Genomic DNA, 27,151 nt, shown 5'->3' on the forward strand with positions numbered 1-27,151 from the left:
TAAATGCTTTAGTGAGATCTAAAGAAACCAATACCGTATTCTTATTGGCCGAACTCCATACTTCCCAGTACCCTTCCAGTACTGTGGCTCCAGCCTTTAATTTTTTGACTTTCTAACGGTACTTTTTTCGAGTGTGCTTAAATATTAACTTGAATTAATATTAACTTTAATAACTGAAATAAAAATAACTGAAATTTCAGAGCTCATTTGTCTGTAGAGTTGCTTTAGTTTAGTTCAAGCATACATTGAGACAATTTCAAATTGATTGATTTTTAAAATGATACGGCATTTATTATATTTGCAATTTCAGTTGCTTTAGTTTTGGCCACCAGTGTATTTAAACGTCTATGATAACATTTGGAGCAACAGTATTTGTATTTGCTACAACATTCGAATGTTGATATTTATCATAAATTATACGTCTTATATTAACAGTCAACCCATTTTGGACAAAGGAACGAATGAAAAATATTTGTCATTTAACTTGTATATAAAGTTATACATAATGTATTTGAGATGACAATACTCATTCAGAAAATGTAAAGGATTTTTATGAATTTTATCATATGTAGCTATTTGATCATGTACGGTCATATGTTTCATACAGTACAAATGCAATAGATTCACATAATGTGGTCTTCAATTGTCCCCTCATTCCGTCCAAAAAACTACCCAACTAACCACCTGTGTAAATCAGCGATTGAAACGTTATATCAAAGGATATTTGTCAACGTTTTTATTGTTGTTGGGTGATATTGTTTGCTTTTGGTACTTACTTGTGAACGAATGCTATCAGGTCTGCAGCACGCCCAGATCCATCACAAACCACCACTGGCACGGGCGGTGTATCAGTCACGTATTCGAGAACTGCACGTATCGTATTTGTACCGCCCTCGATAACGAGACAAACGACGGGAGTACTGGAATGTGTAACTGTAACAAGTAAGGAACAAAAAAAAAGATACAGTGATAAGAAGAAGAAGAACACCCATCAGCCAACAGAAACTATCACCATTTTAAGCGATAGAAAAACTATTTAACAATGGTCGTCATCGTCGTCGTAACAACTGAATGTTCGTACACCAAGAATTTGGTGTGCTTTACAACATTTAAACATGTCACAGCAATGTCGAGCATTCCAGGAATGAATTTGTCAGACACTGTTAGATTGGATATGTATTTGCCATGCTTTACAAGCATGGGATGGCGAATAATTGTTCCAAGGGTAGTATGGGGAATAAATTACATGGCAATTTGCAAGCTTGCTCCAGCTGCTGTTGTTGTTCTTGTTCTACTGTCATTTCGTCTGTGTAACCTCTGCATGCTTCTGCGTTGGCCAGGGTATGAGAAATGAATGCATGTTTACAATGCCGGAACATGTTTTCAATGTTGTTAAACGATTTGCATTTCGGTGAAAATGAAAGTTTATTTTTCAATGGGGAGAATGGTTATAAATGAATTTGTAGAATTTTCATAGCCATGGCACAAGTTTCATGTTTTTCTTTTAATTTTGTAACAAATACACATTTAAACTAATTCAATGAAATGCGAACAAAATTCAAAATAACACAATATTAATAGTAGATTATTCCTCTTAATGACAAAACTTCAACTTACAAGGATGCAGTTTCAAATTGGATATAAACTTCTCTAGTTTCCGGCGCAATATCAACTCGGCACCATATTTCGCTTGAGTTCCATTGTCGACAAGCAAAAAGTAAGCATGGCGATTATTAAGGACGGCAAGTTTAGATCTGAAAGAAGGCAGAGAACACACAAAGAAATGTAAGCAAATACTGTTTAAGATTTCATACAGCAATTAAAAGTAACAACAAATTTGAAAAAAAAAACTTTGTAATGATTATTCTGTTTAAGATTTCATACAGCAATTAAAAGTAACAACAAATTTGAAAAAAAAAACTTTGTAATGATTATTCGCTGTCCTTCGATGCTTTGTCCCCTTTTTCAAGAATGTAAACAAACGAATTGAAATTAGCAATTTTGTTTATTTTTTAATTTGGTATTATTGCAGTTTGTTGTTGAAAAACTCTCAGGGGAATGCTTCTATTTCTCTTTCAAAGTTCAACAAAACATAAAGTAAATTCGTTTTAATTGCTCTCCTTATAAATTTGTAGCCATTTTTTGAAGTTAAATTGTGAAACACGGTGTGCGGCATTCGTGAGTATGTTCGTACCCATAAATGCAGTTAATATTCCTAAACAAGAACTCATACAACTATTTTTTTAATGTTATCGAGAACCCTGAAATCGTAGGGAACTGGGAAGTAAATTATTTATAAGCCTGCTAGAAAATTGCGATACTTATGCAGGGGGTTTATTGGAGTGATGAGGTTCGCAGTTCTTTTGTCCTGGCGCTATATAGTTTACCGCAGATTCTCCATTGTCATATTAATGTTTACAAATTTGTGGTCCAATATACCGTCCAAATAGTGCAGAATACAATTCTAATTTAATTCAATATCTTCATTAGTAGATATTGAAAACAACATTCCAGCATCTATTAAAGTTTTCTAAAGTTTTGGGTGAGACAAAACAATCTATATTTTGACATTCTGGAGATTCGGATTCTACACTTCCATTTTATATACCAAAAACCAATGAGTGGAGTGGACGGGACCGACCACAATTACCACGAAAATCTAACTTTCTGCGTCAACAGCTCCACTTTCTAACACTGGCATATTTTCAAAATCTTGTATTCCCGAAGCGAATATTTACGCCATAAAATAAAAGTTTAGCCGCTTTATGTTTTGGTTGTGTTCAAACTCAGTATATCGACCGGTCATCATCTAAACAGCCGTTCCAAGTATTTGGTCAGATCCCCTTCAGGGCCACTAGAAAATCTGTCAAAAATAAAGTATTCGGTTCCTTAAATATCATCTCAACATAACCGCAACTTCATGTACAATTTCAAAGGGATCAGCGCGACATTTCCGCCATCTAGTGGGGTAATAGTAATACTAAATAATATCATAACACATAAAAAACTTTAAATATTTACGTATAACTCCCACATCCGAATACATACAACAACATAGTTGGTATCAATTAAAAGGTCCAGCACTCATATTGGATACACTATCAACTTCTCGAGTCTCTGTCCTTCGGGAATAAATATAAACGACCCATAATACAAATTTCGTAAATTATCACCCAAAAATCTGGGTCCATTTGACCCATTTTGACCGAACTTCATCAAATGCTTATTCTTTGGCCAGATTTCCTACCTGATGTAAAATTTCGAGTAAATTTAAATTTTCGGGTCATATATGACACGAGCACCATCACAAATATAATTGTGACCTCTAGTTCGGCCAGAAAAACCGACAAATATCATATTTTTGGTCCATTTCATCCATTAAATATTAACGGATCATTACAATAGGGGTCTTCATTGGCCAGAACCCATCTTACATGGAAAATTTCGTGACGATTGGTCCATAACGGTGACCTGTATCGTGTTTACAATGTTATAATGGACAGGCGGACGGGCGGACACACATGTCTAGATTGACTCAGCTAATCGAGATAAAAAGGTGGGGCTAGAACCAATATTTCGCGGCATTACCAACTCATGGGGCAGCACAAATCTATTATACCCTGACAACATAGTTGTGTAAGGTATAAAACTCATTGAAACACCCAATTGTATTTATTTCAAAATACTGTGTAGAATTTGTTAACTGGCCAAAACAATTTTAAACTAGTATTCGACCACTCTAATGGAAAATAAATAGACTGACAAAAACAATGTCAATTCTCTTGGGGGTTCTTGCTTACCTTGGTGAACTGATGCTGTGGCAGGGAACTTCACGATTGTGACCCAACAGTTCATGGTTACGTTCAACAATACCCCACGGTGCTATACCAATGCTAACAACACGTCCGGTACGTTGTTGACCTTCCAGGAGTAGAGCATCACCGACTTGTTTGGTTACACCTGTAAAGACAAAAAAGAACAAATAATGTAGTTGGTATATAACGGAAGGAAGACAGGAAGGAAATAGACAAAAAAGAAGGACATCAAGTAAATGCAAAACATTAACATATTTAAATAGAATATCAAATGTAATGACATATTGTTACAGTGCCATGACATTTTTACATGAACACCTACACACAGCCACACACAACTGGAGCTTGTCATAATTCTTTAAACACCCACACACACCAATAATGCAATTGGTTTGGGGTTCAATATTAAAACATCATAAACATGTCAGGAGTATCCGTTTCCGAAGTATCCGTTCACACAACAACAACCCAACAAACCAAAAGTATTGAGAATAATATTATATTAAGCTTACCACAAAACAAGCTTGAAAAACTTGAGATAATCTTGAGAAATGTTTATTAATAATTGTGTATACCTATATAATTACTTGTGTAATATTTTCTTATTCTTGCAATTGTGTGCCTGTGTGTGTGTGCAATAGTTTATACAGACAATTTACATTGTGTGCCTGTGTGTGTGTGCAATAAAATACAATATTCGCAGGAGAGCACGTTTTTAGGATAAAATATGTAAATTCATCAAAATCCAGTTTTTTCCCGTTTCAATGAAAAACTTGAGCTGTGTGAATGTAGGTGTGTGTACAAAAAATAAATACGATCAATGGGTAAATATTTACAATGCTATTAAATATTACCTGTATTGGTGCCACCCGTGAAAATCCATGCTCCTGTGGTTTTGGCTGCTTTCAATAAACCTTTACGAATTTCCTAAAATGGGAAATGGAAATCAACATCGGTTTTAATTCAATGAAACTCAATACAGTTAATGGCATAGAGTTTTAAATAGATTCAAATGGAAAGCAAAAAATACTTTTAATGTTAATGGCAGAAAGCAACTCATTTGGGCGAATCTGTGGTATGGTCGTAGTTACAATTAAGGTTTTAGTTTTTAAGGAATCAATTGAAATATAGCGATGCAAGAGAAAATTCACAAAAACATGCGTTTACACTTTAAACAACATACATACATACCTTTTTCAACTTTGGCTGTAACTCAAAATTCGCCTTTCCACCTTGTACTGTTATCAGGAGTTTGGGCAATTCCAAATTCCATTCTTTGGTAAATAGCTGCACCAATAATTCGGGACGGGTATCGAATGAAAGACGTACATACTGCAAAAAATATCACAAAGAAAATGAATATAAAAAGAATGTATTTAATTGTTAACAAAGCCTTATGAAAATTGAATTTTAAGGCAACCACATCCATAAGATATAGTAATGAAAAAGAAAAACGTTATCAGGGAATACGGAACATTGACTTTGAATTGAAGAAAAATCCTTTATTTGTCGTACTTATAACTTTCGTTTTTTTTCTTCGTCTATAAAAATAGACAACGACAATGATGCTTATGACATTCTCTGGGAAATTCAATGAAATACCCCCAAAGGAAAAACACAAACAAGAAAATGGAAAAATATTGACGAGTTTTCTTTTTCGTTGGTATTCTTAGGGTTATGAAAATATTTTTCAATAGTCCATTAAAAACAAACCTGAGCTTTTGTGGGATGAGCACCACCTTGAAATTCAATGGTACCATAAGCATCGGTGGGCTGGGCCCTTGTATGCTTATGCGGTAGCCATAAGTCACCGGGCGATCCACTTTCGATGCCAGCGATGGTTTGATGGGTTACTCGAGCTTGGCCGCAGCAACATCTGTAAATAAATGTAAAACATGAAAGGTGGGGATGTTAATAAGTAGACAAAATGCACAGGGTTTGTAAAACTGAAAACATAGGATATCCACATTTGGAATACAGACATAATGTGTTGACATTCAACTTATTATATTAAAAACAGTGTTTTTCAGATGTTTTTTTATAAAAATATCAACAATCTATTTAAGCATTTTCAAGAGTTATTTTATTTTTATAGATAAGTAAAAATGTATATTGTTTACATTCGAGTTTTTCGTTATACCCTCAGTCTTATGGCTAATGAGGGTATATGGGAAATTACAAAAATCTTTTAAATTCCTTGAAACTGAGGTTTGCAAGGTTATAACTCGTGAAATATTAACATATTACATATAATTTAAATTCATTTCTATAAAATGAAGTGTTCTTGTCAAAATCTTAAAATATTGGTAATAAATAGTAAGTTGGGTGGAAGCTGTGATGGTGGTAATGTAAAAACATGGATGAAAATGTGTTGAAGCCAACGAGTTTTTTTGTGTTCCTTCCTGATTTGTGGCTAAACTACACAACGCACGCACTTGTGATCAGTGACTGAGTTGCAGAATACCCCATGGACAATATGGTTCTAAGGTATGATTTTTTTATATAATCACTGCATCCACCCAAAACGGATGCTGGCATTTTGAAGCCGGATTTTCGGTGTTTTTTGAATTTTTCTTATAATTAGGATGCGCGTTCAGATAATGGACTAAACTTATTATAGGATTGTAGAACTCGTGATTTTGCTTCGTTTTGTGTATATCTCATGAATGTTCTCACCGTAGCTTCTTTGCAATTGGGTTCCAAAGACGAAAATTTGATGCGTAAATTTTTATAAAAAACATATTTTTCGAGTTTAAAATGAAGAAAGTCCATTCAAATTCCGTGGAACCCCGCGTGATTTTAGTTTTTTTACGTGCCGGATCTAATGAGCCTATCCATGTTCAATTCCGCCAATAAAACGGCGGATATAGGTACCTTGAATGTGGGAAAAACAGCAAAAACGTATTTTGACAAATTCGCGTATATAATCGCGTGTTTCTTCTAATTGATTTCACATACAATCATTCTTGTGATATCATATTCGCGAATCTGTGTGAAAATAGGTCAAAAATATATCGATACGCGAATAATATGTGTATTTTATCCAAAATCGATTGTGGAGGCACATCCGCGGTTCTTAACCGATCCTTTTAAAATAGGTGTCCTTTTGTGTATTTTCGTAGGAGATTACTAAAACCTGATGCGCATAAAAATCTTATGCACTTTGCGCCATTTATAGCCATTTTTAGGATTTTTGCATAGTCAAGTGCATCGTTTTGCCCGCGAAATGAAACATTGAAAAATGCATAATTATTGGAAGAGATTGATTCGGTATATACGAAAACCGCATGCGCATCAATTGATTTCAAGGAATACGCGAACTGCATGCTTTTTAATGTTGATCATTTCATATACAGTACCTGCAATATATTAGGTCAATTTTTAAGTCGAAACTCTTATAAGATAAATCTGCCAATATTTAACAATCGCCTAAAGGAATTTGAAGAAAGAATTTAAAACCGCTATAACTAAATTTTATCTATGAATCTAAACACATCTTACTTAAAGATCGATTTCAAATAACTGTTGGAATTCGTCCTTACAAAAAAAAAAAAAACGATTAAATACTTACAATGACACTGCGTAAACATGTTCACCCATCTACATTCGATCTACGACTGTAAATGCTAGCCAAAGTTGTTGACGCTATTAGAAAAGAAGATTGTCCTATAAAGAATTGGTTGCAGGTCGGAGATTCAAAGGTACACTCTCTTCTCTACTATAATTCAACATTAACCTCGAATAATCTCGCCTAAAACCTATTTAATCTATTTTCTGTGAAATATGAAATTCAATATTAAATTTAACACTTTATTCATAAGATATCATCGAGATCATATCAAATTGAAGGATATCTTAGTTCACAGCCATGTGTTGCACATCTAGACAGCTTTCGTAAAAAACAGATACCCATTCCTAAAGGTAGACGACAATACGTGAGCATAATATTGAGTGTTACACTGCGAAGCTATGTGTCAACCACACATGCTATGTACAGTGAAACCCCTAGATAATTCTAGAATCCAAATGAATATTCGTGATGTCCCGATTTAATATATTCGCATAAAAATATATCTAAGGAATCATAGTCGGTAAGTTTATGGCCATTTCTGAATAGTAGTATGTTAAAGGATTCGGGAGGTAACAGGTTTGACTGTATGTGAGACCAATCATTGACATATTCACAGCTGAATTCTTTGTATCAGAGGGAAGTATAAGTATCATAAATGCCATGTGGGAATTTTTAAATTGTTTTTGCTATCCTTGAATGCTTTAACATTAGGGAAGGACAAAAATGGTACGTTAACACCTTCACAATATTTCATTTTATCAGAAGTAGATATTTCTGATTATGGTGTGTTGAAATTTGAATTTTTAATAATATCTTAAAATATGGTTGCTTTGAACAAAATGGTTTTATATTGGTTCCGGAAATACCTACCAATCTCCAATGTCTGGAGATGATGGGACTTTCTTGGCTTTGACTAAGGGAATAGTCATGACTCTACAATTTTCATAAATATTTTCTTTTCTTATTAATATCTCCCCGTTCATCAGGCATAATAATGTAAATTATCGAAATGAATTTAGATTTAGATTCTCCACTCCGATTGAGAAAAATCTATAAAATTTTATTTGAACAGTTCAACAGCATTTTCTTGTAACTAAAATGGCTGACCACCCATTTTTATTGATTTTAACTTCAATACCATATATTTAAATTCACAGATATTTTAAAAATAGTTTCATTAGTGTCAAAAGCAATTGAGTGCAAAAATATTTAAACATTTACAAATTCATTTCACAGTAATTAAATTAGAAATAACTAGTCAATATCATTATTGATGTCCTACTACAGTGTCATAACCAAAACACGATTTTGTACGAAATGTATTTGAAAAACTCAATAGAAACATTGACGTTTCAAGAATAGGACAATCAACATGAAGCTTTAACAAAATAATGAAAATTTTTAAATTCTGAGAATAATTTGTGTTGGTCAATGAAGGTAATTTTAACATTGTTATTTCTTTGCCTCAAAAAATTTTAAACCAATTTTAAAAAATACTAAAATTTTAAAAAACAAATGCATACGTATACGTAGGAATAAATCTTTAATATTAAAACACTGGATTAATTTCTTAAATTAAATTCAAAGCCAAAAAACAATGTTGTAAAATCGAGATATTTAAGATTGCATCCTTTTATAGTCGCACTTTCTTTTTATTTGCTTACTTCATAAACACTGAGACAATTTGTTATTTCCCTCCATATTTTTTGTAGGTCGTTTACAGCAGATATCCACACTCCCTTGGTGTCAATTATGCTGCTGTTTAATAAATCCTTGACATTTAATGGTTATCTCTTTTTTACATCCTCTACGGCCGTTTGTAGCTACCACACATACATTGTCAAACGCGAAGACGAACCTAAGATGTTGTTCAAATGCCGCAAATATGGCTGGGTAAAAGTTTATCAAAACATCTGTGGTTTACGACCTAACTGGGTGCATAAAATCACAGTAAATCAAAAATATTCACATTAAATGTTGGAAGATTGAAAATAGCTAAAGTATTATTCAGTGTTACGACTCGGCATAATTTCGTTCGAAAAATCTTCATGTAATGTTAGATGCGTACAGAAGAAAAAATATAAGTATTGGATGGAAAATAATGTTACCGATCAATTGTTAATAAATATTTTTGTAGATTTTTTCTTTAAATACTCGATTTTTATTTCAAAGGAAAGGGAAATAGAATAGGTAGAAAAAGATAAAGACGACCTATTCAATAAAAATTTTAATTCGCCAATAATTCTCTCAAAATCGGCTCAGACAATAAAATGTGTGTGTGTTTTTATTGAAGTTTTAAAAAATAACACCCATTTCCGTAAATGACCTTATTTTGTGCAGCTACGATGGTGGTCATATTGAAGTACCCCGGTTTTTTGTAGTTTATGAATGCCTATAATTGTTCAAAATATTTAGTGGATTTTATTTTCATGTATGGTCCGACCATCTTTTAATAAAAATAACTTATATTGCGAAATATTACATTTTCTTTCTGGTATATAACAAAAAGCCGATTTTTTAAAATCTCGTGGGCTAAATATGATAGATTTTCCTTTTTTTGCTATTATATTTGTAAACATATCTGTTATATATGTAACAAATATAAGCTATTTTAAATTGTCAGTTTGCGTTTAACGGATAAAAAGTGCGGGTTTTAATGTAGAGTAACTTCGGGGAATGGGGACTATGCGTCTAATGTGGACCACCCCCCATATCTAAGAAAATGCTTGAAATATGTCAATGCAGCCTTGATAAATGTTTTACTAATTTGTGAAAACAAACACCAAACTTGGTTTTTAATAAATAATTGGAATGTTGAAAATGTAACTCTGATTGTAAAAGTGTGATTTGAACTTTTTTTAGCACAATAGTTGAACGTTTTTGCAAAATAGTCGAACACTTTGTTTTTCTCGAATATAAAGAAGTTATGTGGTTAACTTGTTTCCTTTAACAAAAACATATGTTTAGCTGTAATTACAATCGGTGATTTTTAATTTTTATTCATTTTTAAAGCCGATAATTATTTTTAAAGAAAAATATTCAACGTCGGGTAATGTGGACCACTACAAAAAAGTGGGACCTTTTCATGAGGACGAGTTCGAAACATGGGCGCATTTAATATGTGAGGAGGAATTCTATCCTTTGAAAACTCGATATGCGAAATTACAGGTGCTTCGGTCGGATAATGAAGCAATAACCTTCAAAATACCGCAAATGGGGCGGTACCCTTAAATGGGGGCTATTCCAAAACATAAACCCATATATTTTTGCATTCATTGTTACCCAGAGTACAATAAATTGAAATTTATCACAACCAATCCACAACCTACCTTTAACTTACTGATCCTCATTACCACACACATACTGGTCCACATTACCCGCCAATTTATTTTTATTTGCAGTTTAGAGTTTTTTGAAATAGAATGCAACAAAATTTTTATAGACAAATATATATAATGTTTGACCTGGAATATATTTAGCCAACAAATCTACTATGTTGTGAAAACAATTTGTTTTTAGTTTTTGCCGTTGTTACGCCATTATTACGCCCACAATATCAGAATAAGAAAATTGTGGTCCACATTACCCGAAGTTTCTCCAAAAATATGTAATATCCTCTAAATTGATTGTAATTTAGCATTCTGTTTTTTATGGTAAATTTATACAGACAATTTTCTACATAGGTCATATAAAGATACCATCCGATTTGCGTACATTTAAGATTTTAGAAACATTTTTCCCCCAAAGTGGCTGTAGTATGTTTGACAAAAATTTTTGACATAATCCCCATATAAAGATGGACGTGGCCAATTTTCGGTACTTTGAAGTGACTTTAATTTTACCTTTTTCCCGATTTATTCAAGCAATTAAAACGTTGTTAACAGAGGTTTATAATTTGTACATCGCTCCCAGTGTTTCAAACAGGATGTAGTGATTTTTCATTTCCCCACATAAGCAACCTACTAGCAGACAATTTACAATGACGTAGTCACTACACGATGTTCCCGACATTTTTAATATATTTTGAATGCACACCACATGTCTTCACCAGCTATAAAAAGTTCGACCCAGCCGAACTTAGCGACGTTTTTACTTGTTTATAATTTTTTTATCTTGATTCCGTACTAGTGACCTAATTTCATGATTAACCCAATTTTTGAGTCTTTTTGTGATATACATATATATCACAAAAACCATAGACATAAGCCATCATTTGATTGTGTGTTAAATGTCATATAGTGATGACTACGGATTATTTAAGGTGTGAAAATATCAACAAAAAACATCGATCGCAAAAAAACTCAGATATTCTTTCTCGCTCTCACCCACTTGATTTCACTACTACAGCGACAAATCTCCTATTGTTTATCTCAACTGTTTAGATTCTCTAAAAACTAGATAAAATGGTATATGTTTGACGTATTTGTTTAAATTGGTTTACTACCATTTTATCTGACTCACATCCAGAACGAACCAGGCATTCCAGGGAAGATTGTGTTGTTCTTATCATTTCCGTGGCATGTTTGCAGGGTTAGTGGTGGTGTTATCTCGAACGGTCTGCCATAATTATCAGCATCTGGGTCCTGTTTACTTTACCCAGTGACCTAATTTATATTTAGCCATCAACAGTGAAAAGAGTGGATAAATACACAAACCAAAAAAAAAAAAAAAAACTTAAAGACGGAAAATAATATTTGGACATACGTCATTCCGACTTATTAGATTTATGGTTATGACGATTCTTCCTTATCACATCATGATCTTTGGCTCACATGTTCAACACAAATTGAAATCAATTTAACAATAAATGAAAATATTGCTGACAAATTTCAAACAAATAAAAGTTAATTTGGGTACTCAATAAAAATAGTATTTTTTAAATAAATAATCGGATGTTTATTCTATAATGTAGGACGTTATGATGTCCATAATGAAGAATAATATCAGTCAAATAGCGACTGCGAGCACACTTACAAAACCATATCCTTATGTCAGCCTCACGAATTATTGAATTTATTCATTCAATTCCCGAGATTTTTTTCGTGTAAACACGTAGTAGACATATTCTTGAAAACACTTAAGTAACGTTGACAACATTATTCTCCATCTGTAGAGAGGTGCCAGAACTTGCCCTATAGGCCACATCTCCAAATTTAATGTTGGTTTGGTAAAATATTACGATGTGTAAACAATCAGTTATTTAATTATCTTCAAATTACATTTAGGGGGGAGTGGCCCAACGGCTAACGTAATCATATTACAATGTGATATATAAAACCAGTAAGGAAAGTAGTAAAGTCGGACGGGGCCGACTATATGATACCCTTCACCACTTTGGGTATATTCAACAGAGGAATCCTAACAGACGTCGCAGTTTTGAAGGAACATTGACAAGAAATTGAACGAACTTAAATATGTGATCTGTATATATATCTAAAACGACTCACATCAATCTCTACACATGTCATTCTGCAACCTATGCTAAATTTTGTAAATCGATTTAAAGCAAACTTGACACACGCTATTCGGTATGCTGCACTGTTCAAAATTTAATCTCAATCAAACACCCATTGATTATTTAGTGTACAATAAACATGAATAAGTCGAAATTATATATATATATATATATATACATATATATATATACATATATATATATATATATATGGGAGCTATATCTAAATCTGAACCGATTTTTCCCAATAGGGTTCGTCCTTGGGCCAAACCAATGGGCTGTGCCAAATTTCATCCAATTCGGATCATAAATGCGACCTGTACTTTGCTCACAAAAATACATGGACGGACGGACAGACGGACATGCATAAATCGACTTAGAATGTGATTCTATGCATATTCTCAAAAGGAACCATGGGTCTATCTCGATTCATTTTGCCTGTTACCACGGTATGGTGAAGGGTATAATGAGATTTTTTTTATTGACCCTATGTGGAGGATCTAATAAAGAAGTGGACCGATAAGTCCTAACTCAAACTTGTATAATGTTTGACGAAACATTTCCGTAAATTATAAGGTTGTGCAAAGTTTTCTTTAAATAGGATGCTCTGTTCGCATGATAGTCTAAAATTAATTTTCAACACAATTTTGATCATATTGTGGGGGAGGTACTAAAAGGAATGCCTCAGCAAAGTGTATATAACTTCATTAGTCATAGGGGTATAAAAACAAACCTAACTTTAAGCGACGATTTTTTTAATATTTTATTGATGTCTAATTTTAGACGTGGAGGTTTAACAATTTTTATATATTGTAAAAACATCTATTTTATTCAATTTTTTTTATTTAATATAAGCCGAGTCTATTGTTAGACTCTTATATTAACAATAATAACAATTATAATAACAATTTAAAAACCTACCTTTAAATAATGTTAACTCTTTCATAGATATGATTTCTTTTTAATTTTTTTTAATCCCAGATATATATTTAAAAACATATTTGAAGTAATTTTATCTTTAAAATAGTACATTTTAGTTGTTTCTTTATGAATAATACTTTATATGAATAATATTGTGATGACAGCTGCCAATCTCTTTAAGCCACAATCAATCTTTATACTATCATTCGTAGAGAAAGCAAAATCTAATGCAATCTGTTTGTAATTTCTTACAGCAAGTTCGTCAACATAACTTCTAAAAAATATTTCTCGAAGCTAACTTTCGATTAGAGTGATTTATATATCACATATTTTTAATGTATGCTTTTTGTATCATTTCAATTTCATTTTAGTAAAATCCATTTTATCTTCAAACTTAAAATTCAGCAAAGTATATATATTAAGCTTAATATTTCATTTTCCACAAAAATTATAAATTAATACTCCAAACAAAAATTTAACTGCACTTTAATATACAATAGTAAAAATGTTTGTTCTAAATTGTTCACTTACCTCGTTTCATCTTTCGGGCATGGTATAAATTTGATACATTCACGTTTCTGAAAATTTGTCTCAATCCAACTTCGAGGTTGATGCTGCTAACCATAATGTTTGTACCCAATTAGGTATGGCGGGATTTTATGGAAAAAAGATAAAAGAAATAAATCATAAACATTTATGAGAATGCATATTACAATGTGTCTGTTTGTGTTAAAAGCCTAAATCAATTAAAAAATAAATATTGATATTTTGTTTTTTTTATAAAATTTTTATTCTATACTATTAATATTGTTTATACATCACTTTGGCATAAGCACACGCTTCAAGAAACACATCAAACAATGGTCCAGAAAATTAAAAACAAAAATATTAAAATAAAACTACAAACTGAGTTATTGCTTTTTTTAATTAATTGTTGACAGAAATCAAATAAAATTACAACAACAAAAAACACAAGAACTAAATCAACTGAAAAAAGCTTAAATATTTAATTACAGAAAAAATTAAATCATATATTTTTTATTTTATTTTTACAATATATAACACAACACTATTTACACAACAACAATTCAATTTCGTTATTTACGTATTAAAATATGTTTTTTTTTTTTGTTAATTTTTGGTTTGTAAATATTGGCATATATTTTTGCTGGTGGAAATAAATGCACATTAAACTCTACTTTTGTTTTCTCGGCCAATGGCTCAACGATGCATGGATGGAAATATGTGTTAATTTGGGGAAATGACCACACTAAAAACCTTCCATGCCACAATGGGTAATGAATGAAAAATGCTACAGCGTTATTAAATACGGAAATACATATCTACAAATTGCCATTTACGGTTTCGCAGTATTTGCTTTGGAAAGCTAATAATTTTAGTATGTGTGCGATTTTGGTGCAAATCTATAAAAAAAAATCTGCTAATTACTTACATAATTCCTTTCCTCATATTTTTACATAAACAATTTTTTATGTGACAAAATGAAATTAAACAAAAAAATCAATAATAATATAATTTGTTTTTGCAAAATTGAGATTTATGTATCAATATACGTGGTTTACATTTAATAATTATAACCCATTTTACGGTTTTATAATAGCGTATTTTAAATATATTTATTCCGAAAATAGAAACAGTTTTATTATTTATCTGAACGAGAACAAGATCTACTTTCCAAGAAAATAGTTTCGGTATCTATTTCTCTGTTGATCTTTGGAGAATATTAAGATATTAAGCCAGATAAGACAAAAGCAAAGGTGGACAACACCGACGTTATTATCACAGGTTATAAATCATGGATCAATAGGCATGGGTCCAAAACAAAACAGTAATCAATCCAACAACAATTTTTCTTTTAAGAAGCACTTTGAAACTATAGTCGCGACCATTTCCTTGAACACCGTTTTTAGCCGGAATTCTTCGGAAAAAAATGTATACCTGGAGGGTATATACATTTTGCTTTTCCGTTTGTAAATCATTGAAATAATCGTATTCTTCATCAACGTAAAATTCGTTTAGGCATAGGCCTAAACGGGTACTATATGGGTACTCCCAAATTTCGGAATTTTGGGGTTCTTATTGGATAATAAATTTCTCAACTAAAAATTATAAATATATGTCCACTTTTTCTGGTAGCCCCATTATAACGGCACCCCCTTTTTGCATTTTTGGGTTCTTGAGCGCATTTTTCAACCGAATTCGCTGTAATTTGCCACATTTGAGTTCTTATTAAGTAGCAAATCTCTCCACCAAAAATGATTAATATAGGTCCATTTTTTCGTGTAGCGCCTATATAACCGCCCATTCACCCGAATACACTGTAATTTGGTATTTTGTAGTATTATAAAAAAAGTCGTAAATAATAAAAATTATAATTATTCGCCAAATCAGTTAACTATTTTAAGATAAGAAAATAAAGACTTTTTTGTATTAAAATAATTAACTTATTTGTTCCGCGTTTTGGGATTGTCCCCATATATCCCCATTCCAACAAAGTATTGAATTCTATGATGATTTAGCCATCTGTTGTAAGCATTCTACCTTCGGAGGATATCGAGATAAAAAACTAGAACGTCAGGTTCGATGATGAATAAGCCTCCGTGCCTACCGATGTTCGCTATTTTTAATGTTTAGCGTGAAGGAGTGTATTTGAGTTCGAAATTGAGCTATATCGGTCCTCAATTAATAACTACAATTGTTCGGTATTTCCTACACGATGTAACTATAATCTCAAGGGACGTACCTCACCGTCCGAAATCCTGTGTACGTTGGTAATGGCCGCACATAAATTACAGTATTTTGAGGATTTTATACACATGTTCCTCAATATCAGTCTACGTTTAGGAGTTTTGAGAATTCAGGAAAAATCTCAATTTAAAATTGCTGAAAAATTCTTCTGCGCAAGATTTGTGTAGTATATTTGTATGTGAAAAAATCTTGCCTTGTCGTATTTAGGACTCCAAATAAAAGGAAAATATATTATACAAAAAAAGAAGATTTGACTGAAGAACCACCATCTCAAAAAAAAAAACGCAATACCCCCAAACAACGAATAAAAAATGTTTTTTTATGAAAAAATTCATTACAATTTCATTCGAAACTTGATCTATGCCGAATTTATCCTTCTTGGTTCTACATATACTTGCCAAGGGCTTTCAAATATGTGGTTCAGCATTTAAGGTCAATACGAGTCAAGCAAATGTTAAACATTGAAAAAAATCAATATGAAAAATAAACGACCATCATATTTTTTCATAAGTAGTTACATATATGAATGCATATTAATATCCCAATATATATTGCAGAAGTAAAGCAACTTATTATAGATATTTGATATTGACCATGTGATAACTCGAATATATCGACAAACTTACATTTTTGTTTGCAAGTATGAATTATGAACGGTACCATATTTGCATTTAATACATAAATTGTGAAATGAGTGAGAACCAATCATGAAAAACTGATTATGTCCCCAATTAAGAAAAAGTCAATAGCCTATTCAATATTATCGCAGTTTGCGTTGAGTACAAGAAAACTGTTTGAAGGATCATTGACATTTTTACTGAATTAACAGAATGACGATTATCACAAAGAAGAGACATGCCTATTCATCAAATTTTCTATGTTAGTTGATTTGTCTGAAAAGTTTCGGCAACATCTTTGTTTCTACAGATAATAATCTGATGTACGATAGACGATAATTAAATTCAGTTAATTTAAAGGCTTGTTCTTCTACGAAATATCAAAGTTTTGTACAATATTAAACACATCCACCCTAAAGCTATTTCTTCGTTAAGTTTCCATTTGAGAAAACGCACGCACACACACACCGACACCGCCTGGCAAGCGCCTTTTGCATGGATAAACAATAACTTTTAAAAGTTTAACAACAATAACAAAATTTAGTTTTAATGAAATTGTATCATTATCTGAGACTTGATTGCAACAGCTGCAAGGAGAAATCGAATATCGAGTAGATCGAGTCATCACTAAATGAATGGAGGTTTCGTTGCAACAAGAAAAAAAAAACAATAGCAATAACAACTTGTTGTTAACTTCTATTAAACTTTGACTCGAACATGCGAAAATGTTTATTAGAGTTACGTTGTTAAGTTTTTTTATTTCTCAGCAGTATTTAACATTTGCTCGGTGCGGTGGTGTCAGTATATCATCTGTATGTTTGTTTGTGTGAAGAAACGTGTATGTGTGTGTGTGGGTGTTTAAACGGTGAGAACAATTTTATCACCTAAAGCTGATAAAAACGACTTGCAGCAGCACAAAGGCGCAAAATTGTAATGAAGACAAAGCGTAATAGTTCGGGTTTCGGTGAGAAAGACAATAAGAATTATCGGACATAAGGTTGTCCTGCAATAAACAAATTAATAAAAGAAACTTTTATATGTCCTCGAACTCAGCAAGAAAAAGTTATGGCTTATATATAGGAGATTGTTGACCCAATACCGAGATGGAGAATAACAAAATATTATATCTCATCTCGAAAACCCTTATATTGTCAATGGCCATAAATGAGTTATTATAAACCGTTTTCTTTAATAATATATAAGGTGAATGACTGAAATAAAAAACTGATGTGCGCTATAACAAGATTAGGCGAAATGAGGTATGAAATATTCCAGTCACTTCTTTGGGAAATCCGTAAGCGGCTTCCATCCGCTTTATGGGGGCTATTGCAAAACATGGACCTATAACGATCACTTAATACAAATTCTTTAAAATGCTTACGACACAGAATGATCAACAATATATACGTTTTGGGGACACCGAAGAATAATTCTATGTGTTGCAAACGGAATGACAAATTTCATATACGTTTCAATTTATGTTGAAAAGTATAAAAACGATGATGAAGCTCTGACATGCCTATTACAAAAATAGTTTTGTACAGTAAAATAATCTCTACTCTTATTAGCAGAGAAGAATATTGTAAAACAATTTTTAAAATAATATCAAGGACTCATTTCGAAATTTATGAAACTCATTAATTTTAAAATAATTTACATTTATGGAGGAGGTATCAGAACGAATAGAATTAAAACAATCCCACTTTGGACTAAATTTATGTTTCGTTCTTTATTTAAGGTAAATATATTACTATGTCAAAGTTTCGATCATAAAATATACTCCTTTCGCATGATACTTAATTTTCAATATCGATCCTTTGGCGGTTGAACATTTTCATTTAAATCAAAAGATTTACACTTTTATTAACCATAAGACTGATGGTATTATGGTTACAGTATTTCAAATAATATACATAATATGATTTTTTTTTATTATAGATTTGTTTAACATTGTTAATATAGGTTTGATACTCGTTAAGATAATACTCAATAATACAAAATGGACAACATTTATTGCACCGTTGGACCCATGAAACACTTTTTCAAAATTATCACTAATCCATTTTAAAATCCAAAATACTATACTAGCCTTAAATGTACTGACATCGATGTTTAAAGGTTTCACAGTCCTTCAAACTAATTCTTAAACTCCATTAAAAAGTCAATAAAAATAACTAGTAAATTTCTATTACAACCCAATAAATACGCAAACCACAAATTCATTATCTTGTTTGCAACTAATAGTTTATGCCCCCATCGCCTCAGTTCGACGTACACAGTTTAACAACATTAAAAACAAGCAAAAAAAATCTATATATATATATACATATAGTGTAGGTTAGGGGCATGGTACCTCCTCGTCATTATCCCTCGGATATGCTGCACGTAGTAAATCACGAACATTTAAAACCAGCACTTTGCTAAGTGTTGAAGAGATAGACGAGCGCTTGCGGGCATGCCGACGAGAACGTATTCCCTTTGGCGAAACTTTGGGTATTGCGGACGCGTCACTGGTTTCCGCCGGAGTTGAGCTAAAGCGACGCACAGTGGAGAAATCTTTCGACACACGTCTCAGATACTTTTGTGCTAATTGAGGTGAATCTACAGGCATTGTGGCGGCAAGCAACAGCTACACTGTAAGCTAAGTATCGTTGGCAACAGCGTTTAATTGGATGATTTCACTTTAATTAAATTTTTTTGCATAGTTCTGTTCTGTTCCGTTTTTTTGGTTGGTAGACTGTTCACTAAAACGCAAAGGACACGGTACCGAGCAATATCATTATAAACGTCGGTAGCTTCACTTAAATCAAATAAATGCAAGGAATTGCTGACAAAAAACTGGAATATATTTGTTGTGTATGTTCGTGGGTGTGTGTACACTCCGACTTGGTTAAACAAACGTTTGGCGGTTGGTGGTCGGTAGTCTCACACGGCGAGTTTAGTTTACGAGTTTCCGTTCCGAAAGTTGCCTTTGGTCATGGAATGAAGAATGAATGGCTACTGATACGCGATGATGTTTGTTTGAGATCCGTATGCAACGATGCCGCCCGCAACAGTGTCACCTTTACACAGCCGGTGACGACAACAACCGCACTGGAAGCTGCCGAGATTATTTTTATGATGATTTTCATGTTGTTTTTAGATTTCCACACGAGCTAACACACGCACACTGACTTATCGACGTCGACTAAGGCAAGTCCAACGAGAGAGTCGGGCAAACAAACAAAACAACCCGAGAAAGAGACAGAGAGAATATGGCCAAAACAAATTCACATGCATCCGGTTGGATGGTAGGCATATTCATACATACAACCAATACACCCACATAGATTACAAACCTATACACATACGAATAACATTTCATTTGCTTTGTTTGGCTTAACTTGTGAAAGCCAGAAGATAATCATCAAATGCTGTGATTACAATCAATAGCCTTTTTTCTTGATTAATTTGACATTGATTTCGAACAAAAAGAAACTCAATTGTCCTTGAGATGGGATCCCAAAAAAAATCGAAATATTGTTGTGGTTGACACTTGAGACAATCGAGTGGTCACTATTAGCAAAAAATTGTCATGCATTAGTGAAGTTCAACTATTTGGGGTTATAGTTGTAATATGGGAAGATTACTTCATTATCCTTTGGATATAACAAAAAAAAAGGGAAATGGCAATACGATTTCTGCACACCCAAGAAACATTATACTTTGGACTTCATACCCCAAACAATGACTTGTTCATACGTGCATATTTGTTTCGTTACATTACATTACTTTCGTTACATTGTTTGACATAAGCTGAGGCATACATTTCGTAATAGTTTAAGTTTTCCTTGTATCAAATACCAAATGCAGACAAAATGGTATGATTATACTCTATTTTCTGAAAAACGAACTGGGATAAATATGGAGTCTCCAATGACTTTGGTTTTGATTTGAATTTGGTTTTGATTAAAATATGAAGTGCATGTTTAAAACGGCTATGCAACATAACATTAACTGACAGAAGGTCAGCAGTTAAAGACGGAAAGGACCTCTCAGAGCCCTTCAATACCGAATAAGGATTCAGACAAGTAGACAATTTGCTGAGACCTTTTTAACATCCTGCTTGAAAGGGTCATGCGCCATTGACATAATGGGTCGAACATTGTGGTAACAGCCACATTTGAACGAATATAGAAGAAGTCTGGCAAAGTGAATAGCGAGAAGACCCAGCTGATGGTATCAACGCTGAAGACGTCCAGTAGACTCGCTATTTAAATATCCTGTTATTTCGCATTTAAAATATTCACTAGATCACATTTGTATTATGGAATAGTCAGTTTGTAATGTTAATTTACTTTGTCCATATTTCCCAGTAATGTACCATTATTTAGTAGAAAATCTGAAATCATTTATAATTGTATTAACTTTTTTTAACTCAATCCTATTGCATTACCAAAAATAAAAACAAAAATGTTCTAATTTTCGCACCATATTTTATATTCGTTCCCAACATTGTACAACATCCATTTCATCATTAAAGATTCTATTTCATTATATTCCTAAATTTCAGCCTTATACGTATTCGGATTAAAACTAGCTTATTTTGTGAGATATTTATAATCACCTGTATCGCATGTGAAACAATTTTGCTAATAAAGTGCTTTTCATATCCTGTTAAAATAATATTCTGTTATAAGCAACTCAATGGAGCAACGACCAAAACACACGCAAATATCTCTAACATGGAGATGGTGATACGCAATCAGAAATACACATTGCCCAACTACACGGCTCCATGGGCCAGGCGAATTTAATAACGTTGATATGAAAAAACTGTATATCAACAAAATCCAATAATAGCATTATTTAAGATAATTTTATACAGAATATAAACGAACATTGTTAATAAAGCAGCATAACACACAACAGTAGGTTATATAACCATAATTTTGAATTTCCGATATGTAAAACGGAGGGAAGATGTTTCGATAACAACATATATTATTATTTAAACTTGAATAGTCTATAATACAAATTTTAATGAATAAAATGGAATTCACCAATAAACATAGTAATACAGTAAGAAACGTATTGAAATAACTTAATTTTAATGAAATCAGTTTTTGTGTAAATATTTTATAAAGTCGCTATTCCATGACTTTCATTTTTCCACAACAAGAACCAGTCACGTGACCGTTTTTCACCCCAAATCAGTATTCCGATACCAACAACAACTAATTTCATCCTTGAGTGGTTTTAGTTGTTGCCTGTTGAATGTTACCCACCAAAGAATTTTAATAAGAACATGGCAAACCATCTACCCACTAAGCTCAGAAGCACGCACACTCCTCCCTTATTGGCGAATAAATATTATAATGTGGTCCAGAGAGAAAGTGTTTTACGTACTTTGGTAGTAGCTCGGAAAAATTAAATTAATTAGCATTCCGTATAAAAAATACATTCGAACACACACACACTATGAGCAATGATGTGCTCTGATTTGATGTGATGTAAAATAAAACAATTTATTTAGTGAAATCTTCGACAATAAGGGCAATTGACTAGCTCTCTGCAGCAATTAAAAGTCCATGATTCGTTTAATTAATGACTGTCAATCCTGAAACACTTTCGTGTATGCATACCTTGTGACAATGCTTTTGAATTTAATTGTGAATTGTAATTAATGGTAATTAATGGTAATTAAGGTAATTAAGGGTAGTAAAACACAACCAACTTATAAGTAGAGAGAAAGGAAGGAACGATTTTTAACTATTTAAACAAAATGGAAATGCAAACATTTCTTTGTTGCAAAAATAAAAAAACGTTTCGAATTCTATACCTAATTCAAAGATATAGCCAATATTTCGCGTCGTTCGAAAAAATTTGGGTATTCGTATATCATTTACACGAAATTAACACAAATTGTACGAATCGTATTAATTTAGTGTGAAAGGCAAAGTTTCGTGTCAATTGTACAAATTTAGTATTATCGTGCTATATTAAAATGAAATCGGACGAAATTGTATGGGAGTACCGAATTTCATAAATTTCAATCGGGTTAGTCCTTGAGTCATGCTAAGTTTCTTCGCAATTGGTCAATAAATGTGATCTGCATTTTGTGTACAATCGACGGAGAATATGAAGGGGGTATTGTGGTTCATTCTGATTTTACAAAAGTTTATAATTCCTCTCAAATCAAAGCCCATTTTATGATTTTTAAAAATAGTCTTCTTTTATTGGATAGGTATCACAAGAAATTTGGGTGGCGTAGGGGATGATAGATACCCCATGAAATAGTGAGCTAATATGTGCCGCGAGTTCACCCATTAGAACTATAAAAAATGGGTTGAGGCGTCGGGTTAGTTGCCCACACTCGGTAAACCGAACCTACTATGGAAAAGCAAAGAAAAAGAAAATCAAACCCACATAATGTTGACGACCCCCCAAATGTATAAAGGACAATGATCTGCGAATCTGCACTTGGAATGTGCGCACGTTGTACGGAACAGGCGCAGTGTACGCTTTGGCGGATGTACTCAAGAAGTACAAAGCCGATATTATTGCCTTACAGGAAATACGATGGAATGGGACTGGCGTAAGTAAATCAGATGATTACGCCCTGTATTATAGCTGCCATGAAACGAGACGTGAATTTGGCTGCGGATTTATGGTTAACAGGAGAATAAAAGACCTCGTCTCCAGATTCACTCCAGTAGATGAGCGAATTGCTTTAATCCGTATAAAAGTGAAGTTCTTCTACATCAGTCTCATTTGCGCCCATGCTCCGACCGAAGATAAGAATGAACAGACCAAAGAGCACCTTGAAACAGCATATTACCATTGCCCTGGCCATGGTATTAAAATTCTGCTAGAAGATTTTAATGCAAATATCGGAAGGGAAAATATCTTTGGCACCACTGTCGGAAAATTCAGCCTCCACGAAGAAACATCAGACAACGCCATGAGGTTAATTGACTTCGCAGCAGCAAAAAACATGGGATTTAGCAGCACCAGATTCAAGCATCTCGATATACACAAGGCCACTTCGATTTCTTCCGATTGAACAACGAAAAAACAAATCGATCATGTGTTTTAGACGTGACAGCCAAGGTACGCACCCGTCTTAATGTAGCAGCAAAGGTGCGATCTAATGTAACACGGAAATTTGACGTCGAAAAGCTGCAAACACAACAGATAGCAGAAGCCTACTCCGCTCAACTTACCCAACTGCTTGACGAAAGCACCCCTTGCCCCGATAATAATATAGAAGCACAGTGGCAGACCAAAGACCACCATCAAGAAATCCGTGGTACGATCAGGAGTGTCGTAATGCTACTGATATGAAGAACGCAGCGTATAGGGCAACCCTGCGGACAGTAGCAACACGTAATGCGATGGAGAACTATCGGGAGAAAAGGAGGGAGAGGAAACGTATTTTCAGAAAAGAGAAGAAAGAATAAGAAAAACGTGAGTGTGAGCAAATCGAGATGTACAGGAGTCAGAATGAAGTCCGAAAATTCTACCAACGGGTAAAAACGGATAAAACATCAAACCGAAGGCTTTGGTGCAGGCACATCCTCCTGTAGAGATGAACAAGGAACCTGGTGACAGATACAGACAGCGTACTGAGGATCTGGAAGGATCATTTTGAAAAACTTCTGGTATGAAATAGTAGCGGTGAAGAACCAATAATTGATGACGGTATTAGTGTATACCAACTAGCCAAGAAGTCAGAATAGCAATCAATCGGCTGAAGAATAATAAAACAGCAGGTGCCGATGGGTTACAAGCCGAACTACTCAAGACTGGTGGTCAGATGCTAGTAAGGAACATGCACCAGCTGATTAGTACAATTTGGCTAGAAGAATGCATACCCAATGATTGGAACCTCAACATCCTGTGTCCCGTGCACAAAAAAGGAGACAATACAATATGTGCCAACTATAGAGGAATAAGTCTCTTTCTCATCAAATACAAAGCTATCCAGCTTACTGTGTGAACGACTGAAGCCAATGGTCAATGGATTTGCCAGGTCATCGACCAGATTTTCACTCTACGCCAAATCCTGGAAAAAAACCCACGAAAAAAACATATACACATTCCATCTATTCGTCGACTATAAAGCCGCATTCGACAGCCCTAAAAATGAACAGAAATTGCACGCTGTACGCCAAACAACAAAATGAAAAATTCGCGGTTGTAAACATAAATTTACAGTGGAAAAAATTCATTTCGGGGGGGCCGGGCCCACCGGGCTCCCCCGCCCCCTGCGTACGTCCCTGCTATAAAGTATATATATTATATATATTCTCTAAAAAGGGTTCTTTGTGGATACCAAATTTCTCCACCAAAAATTATAAATATAGGTCCACTTTTTCTGGTAGCCCCCATATAACGGTAATCTCCCAATTTTCAGTTTTTGGTGGGTTTTGATCGGATTTTTTCACCGAATCGGCTGTAATTTAGTACTTTGAGTTCTTATTGGGTATCAAATCTCTCCACACAAAATTATAAATATAGGTCCATTTTTTCGGGTAGCCCTCATATAAGGGTACCTCCCAATTTTCGGTATTTTGCGGTTCTTGAGCACGGCTTTCAATCGAATTCGCTGTAATTTGGTATTTTGTAGTCGTATATTTTAACAAATCTCCCTACCAAAAATTATTAATATTCGCCTCCTTTTTGGGTAGTCCCCATATAACCCCCTTTTTATATTAAAATAGTTATCTGATTTATTCCGCGTTTTGAGTTTGGTTCTAAGACTCGGTTATAATCATTTCATCATGCGGAGGAGATAAAAAATTAGAACGTAACGTTCGATAATGAACTATAGCCGCATTTAGGCCTAGCCCCTGTGTGAAGTTTCCAGAAGAAGAGGACCGATATTCCCTATCTTCGAATTTGAACTAAGTTTGGAAGAAATATTAAGATGGGCAAAGTTTGAATGAAATCTAAATTTTCTGAAACGGATTTGGTCCAAAGAAACATGGGGTCTAGAACCAATATTTCGATGAGACATAATAATCCGTTTTTTTTAGATTCTGTATTATAGTTAACATAATCCGTTTTTAGAAATGTCGGTAAAGAACCACTTTTTGGTATGTTCCCTATATTTTAATTTCTAGTACTTGTCACTATATCTATGGTGGAGGGTATCCAAGCAATTGGATCATTGGCCCATAGTGCGGTGCATGGATTCTTGATTCTCAGAAAATGCAAATATAAAACTTCAGTAAATCTACAAAAACTTAATTTCAAGAAAAGACAATCATTGTATAGGGATATTTGTCGACACAAAAAATATATACCCAGAATTTAATGATAACTTTTGACATGAACACGATAGAAAGAATATATGGATTAAAAAATAAATCTAAACCAGTCTGAAACAAATTCAAATTTGAATATCAAAATGTTGAATGTTGAAGAATAAAAAATAAAAGTTTTATCGCTAGGATATTTTTATATTAAAGTAAATCCATTGTCTTATCGAGAATGCATACACAACCCGAGAAAAGTTACAACCAATTGTCTCCTGGCCCTGGAAATAAATTAATATAACACCTTCAATCTATATTCTTCTACATCGTCCATAATAAACAAATCGTACCGGCCTTATGTGTGTGTTGTGTTAGACATCATTTACTCTTTATTTTCTAAATCACTTCATTTTCTCAATCTATCTCATCCACAGTCAGGCAGAGATAAAAGAAACAGTTATTTGCCATAGGAACTAATCCACTTAAGTGCTGTGCTGTGTTTTTTGTTCATTTCGATATCTACAAATCAGAGAGATAGATGACATCACAGGAAAGATGTGTGGCCAAGAGAGATAGAATCGACTAAGTTCAGATAACAATGTCGAACAATGCAAACAATTGGTGTAATTAATGGGCAAAGGATACTTCGTAGAAGATAAACTATTCTTGGTTGTTGTAGTTGGAAATTGAATTGAAGGAAGGCCGATGCTTTATTTTTTGTTCTATGCTCGAGCAAACAAATTCTATGCAGCAGGTAATTG

General features: G+C 33.4%; 1 protein-coding gene across 2 annotated transcripts in view; it reads right to left on the minus strand.

Annotated features, from left to right (window-relative positions):
* The window catches only part of LOC133332854 (transient receptor potential cation channel trpm), a 95,930-nt gene that overhangs the window by 37,985 nt on the left and 30,794 nt on the right, over window positions 1–27,151 (minus strand). For both annotated transcript variants that reach the window (XM_061541224.1, XM_061541223.1), the window contains 7 exons: window positions 14,294–14,376; window positions 5,529–5,691; window positions 5,007–5,147; window positions 4,670–4,742; window positions 3,801–3,960; window positions 1,618–1,754; window positions 777–933 (listed from right to left, as the gene is read on the minus strand). In XM_061541224.1, coding sequence (XP_061397208.1) covers window positions 777–933; window positions 1,618–1,754; window positions 3,801–3,960; window positions 4,670–4,742; window positions 5,007–5,147; window positions 5,529–5,691; window positions 14,294–14,376 — 914 coding nt within the window. The remainder of the gene's footprint in view (window positions 1–776; window positions 934–1,617; window positions 1,755–3,800; window positions 3,961–4,669; window positions 4,743–5,006; window positions 5,148–5,528; window positions 5,692–14,293; window positions 14,377–27,151) is intronic.

The sequence above is a fragment of the Musca vetustissima genome, unplaced genomic scaffold, assembly GCF_032173495.1.
Source record: "Musca vetustissima isolate MV318-11 ecotype Yass unplaced genomic scaffold, APGP_CSIRO_Mvet_v1 utg11625, whole genome shotgun sequence".
In the NCBI taxonomy this organism is placed as follows: Eukaryota; Metazoa; Arthropoda; class Insecta; order Diptera; family Muscidae; genus Musca; species Musca vetustissima.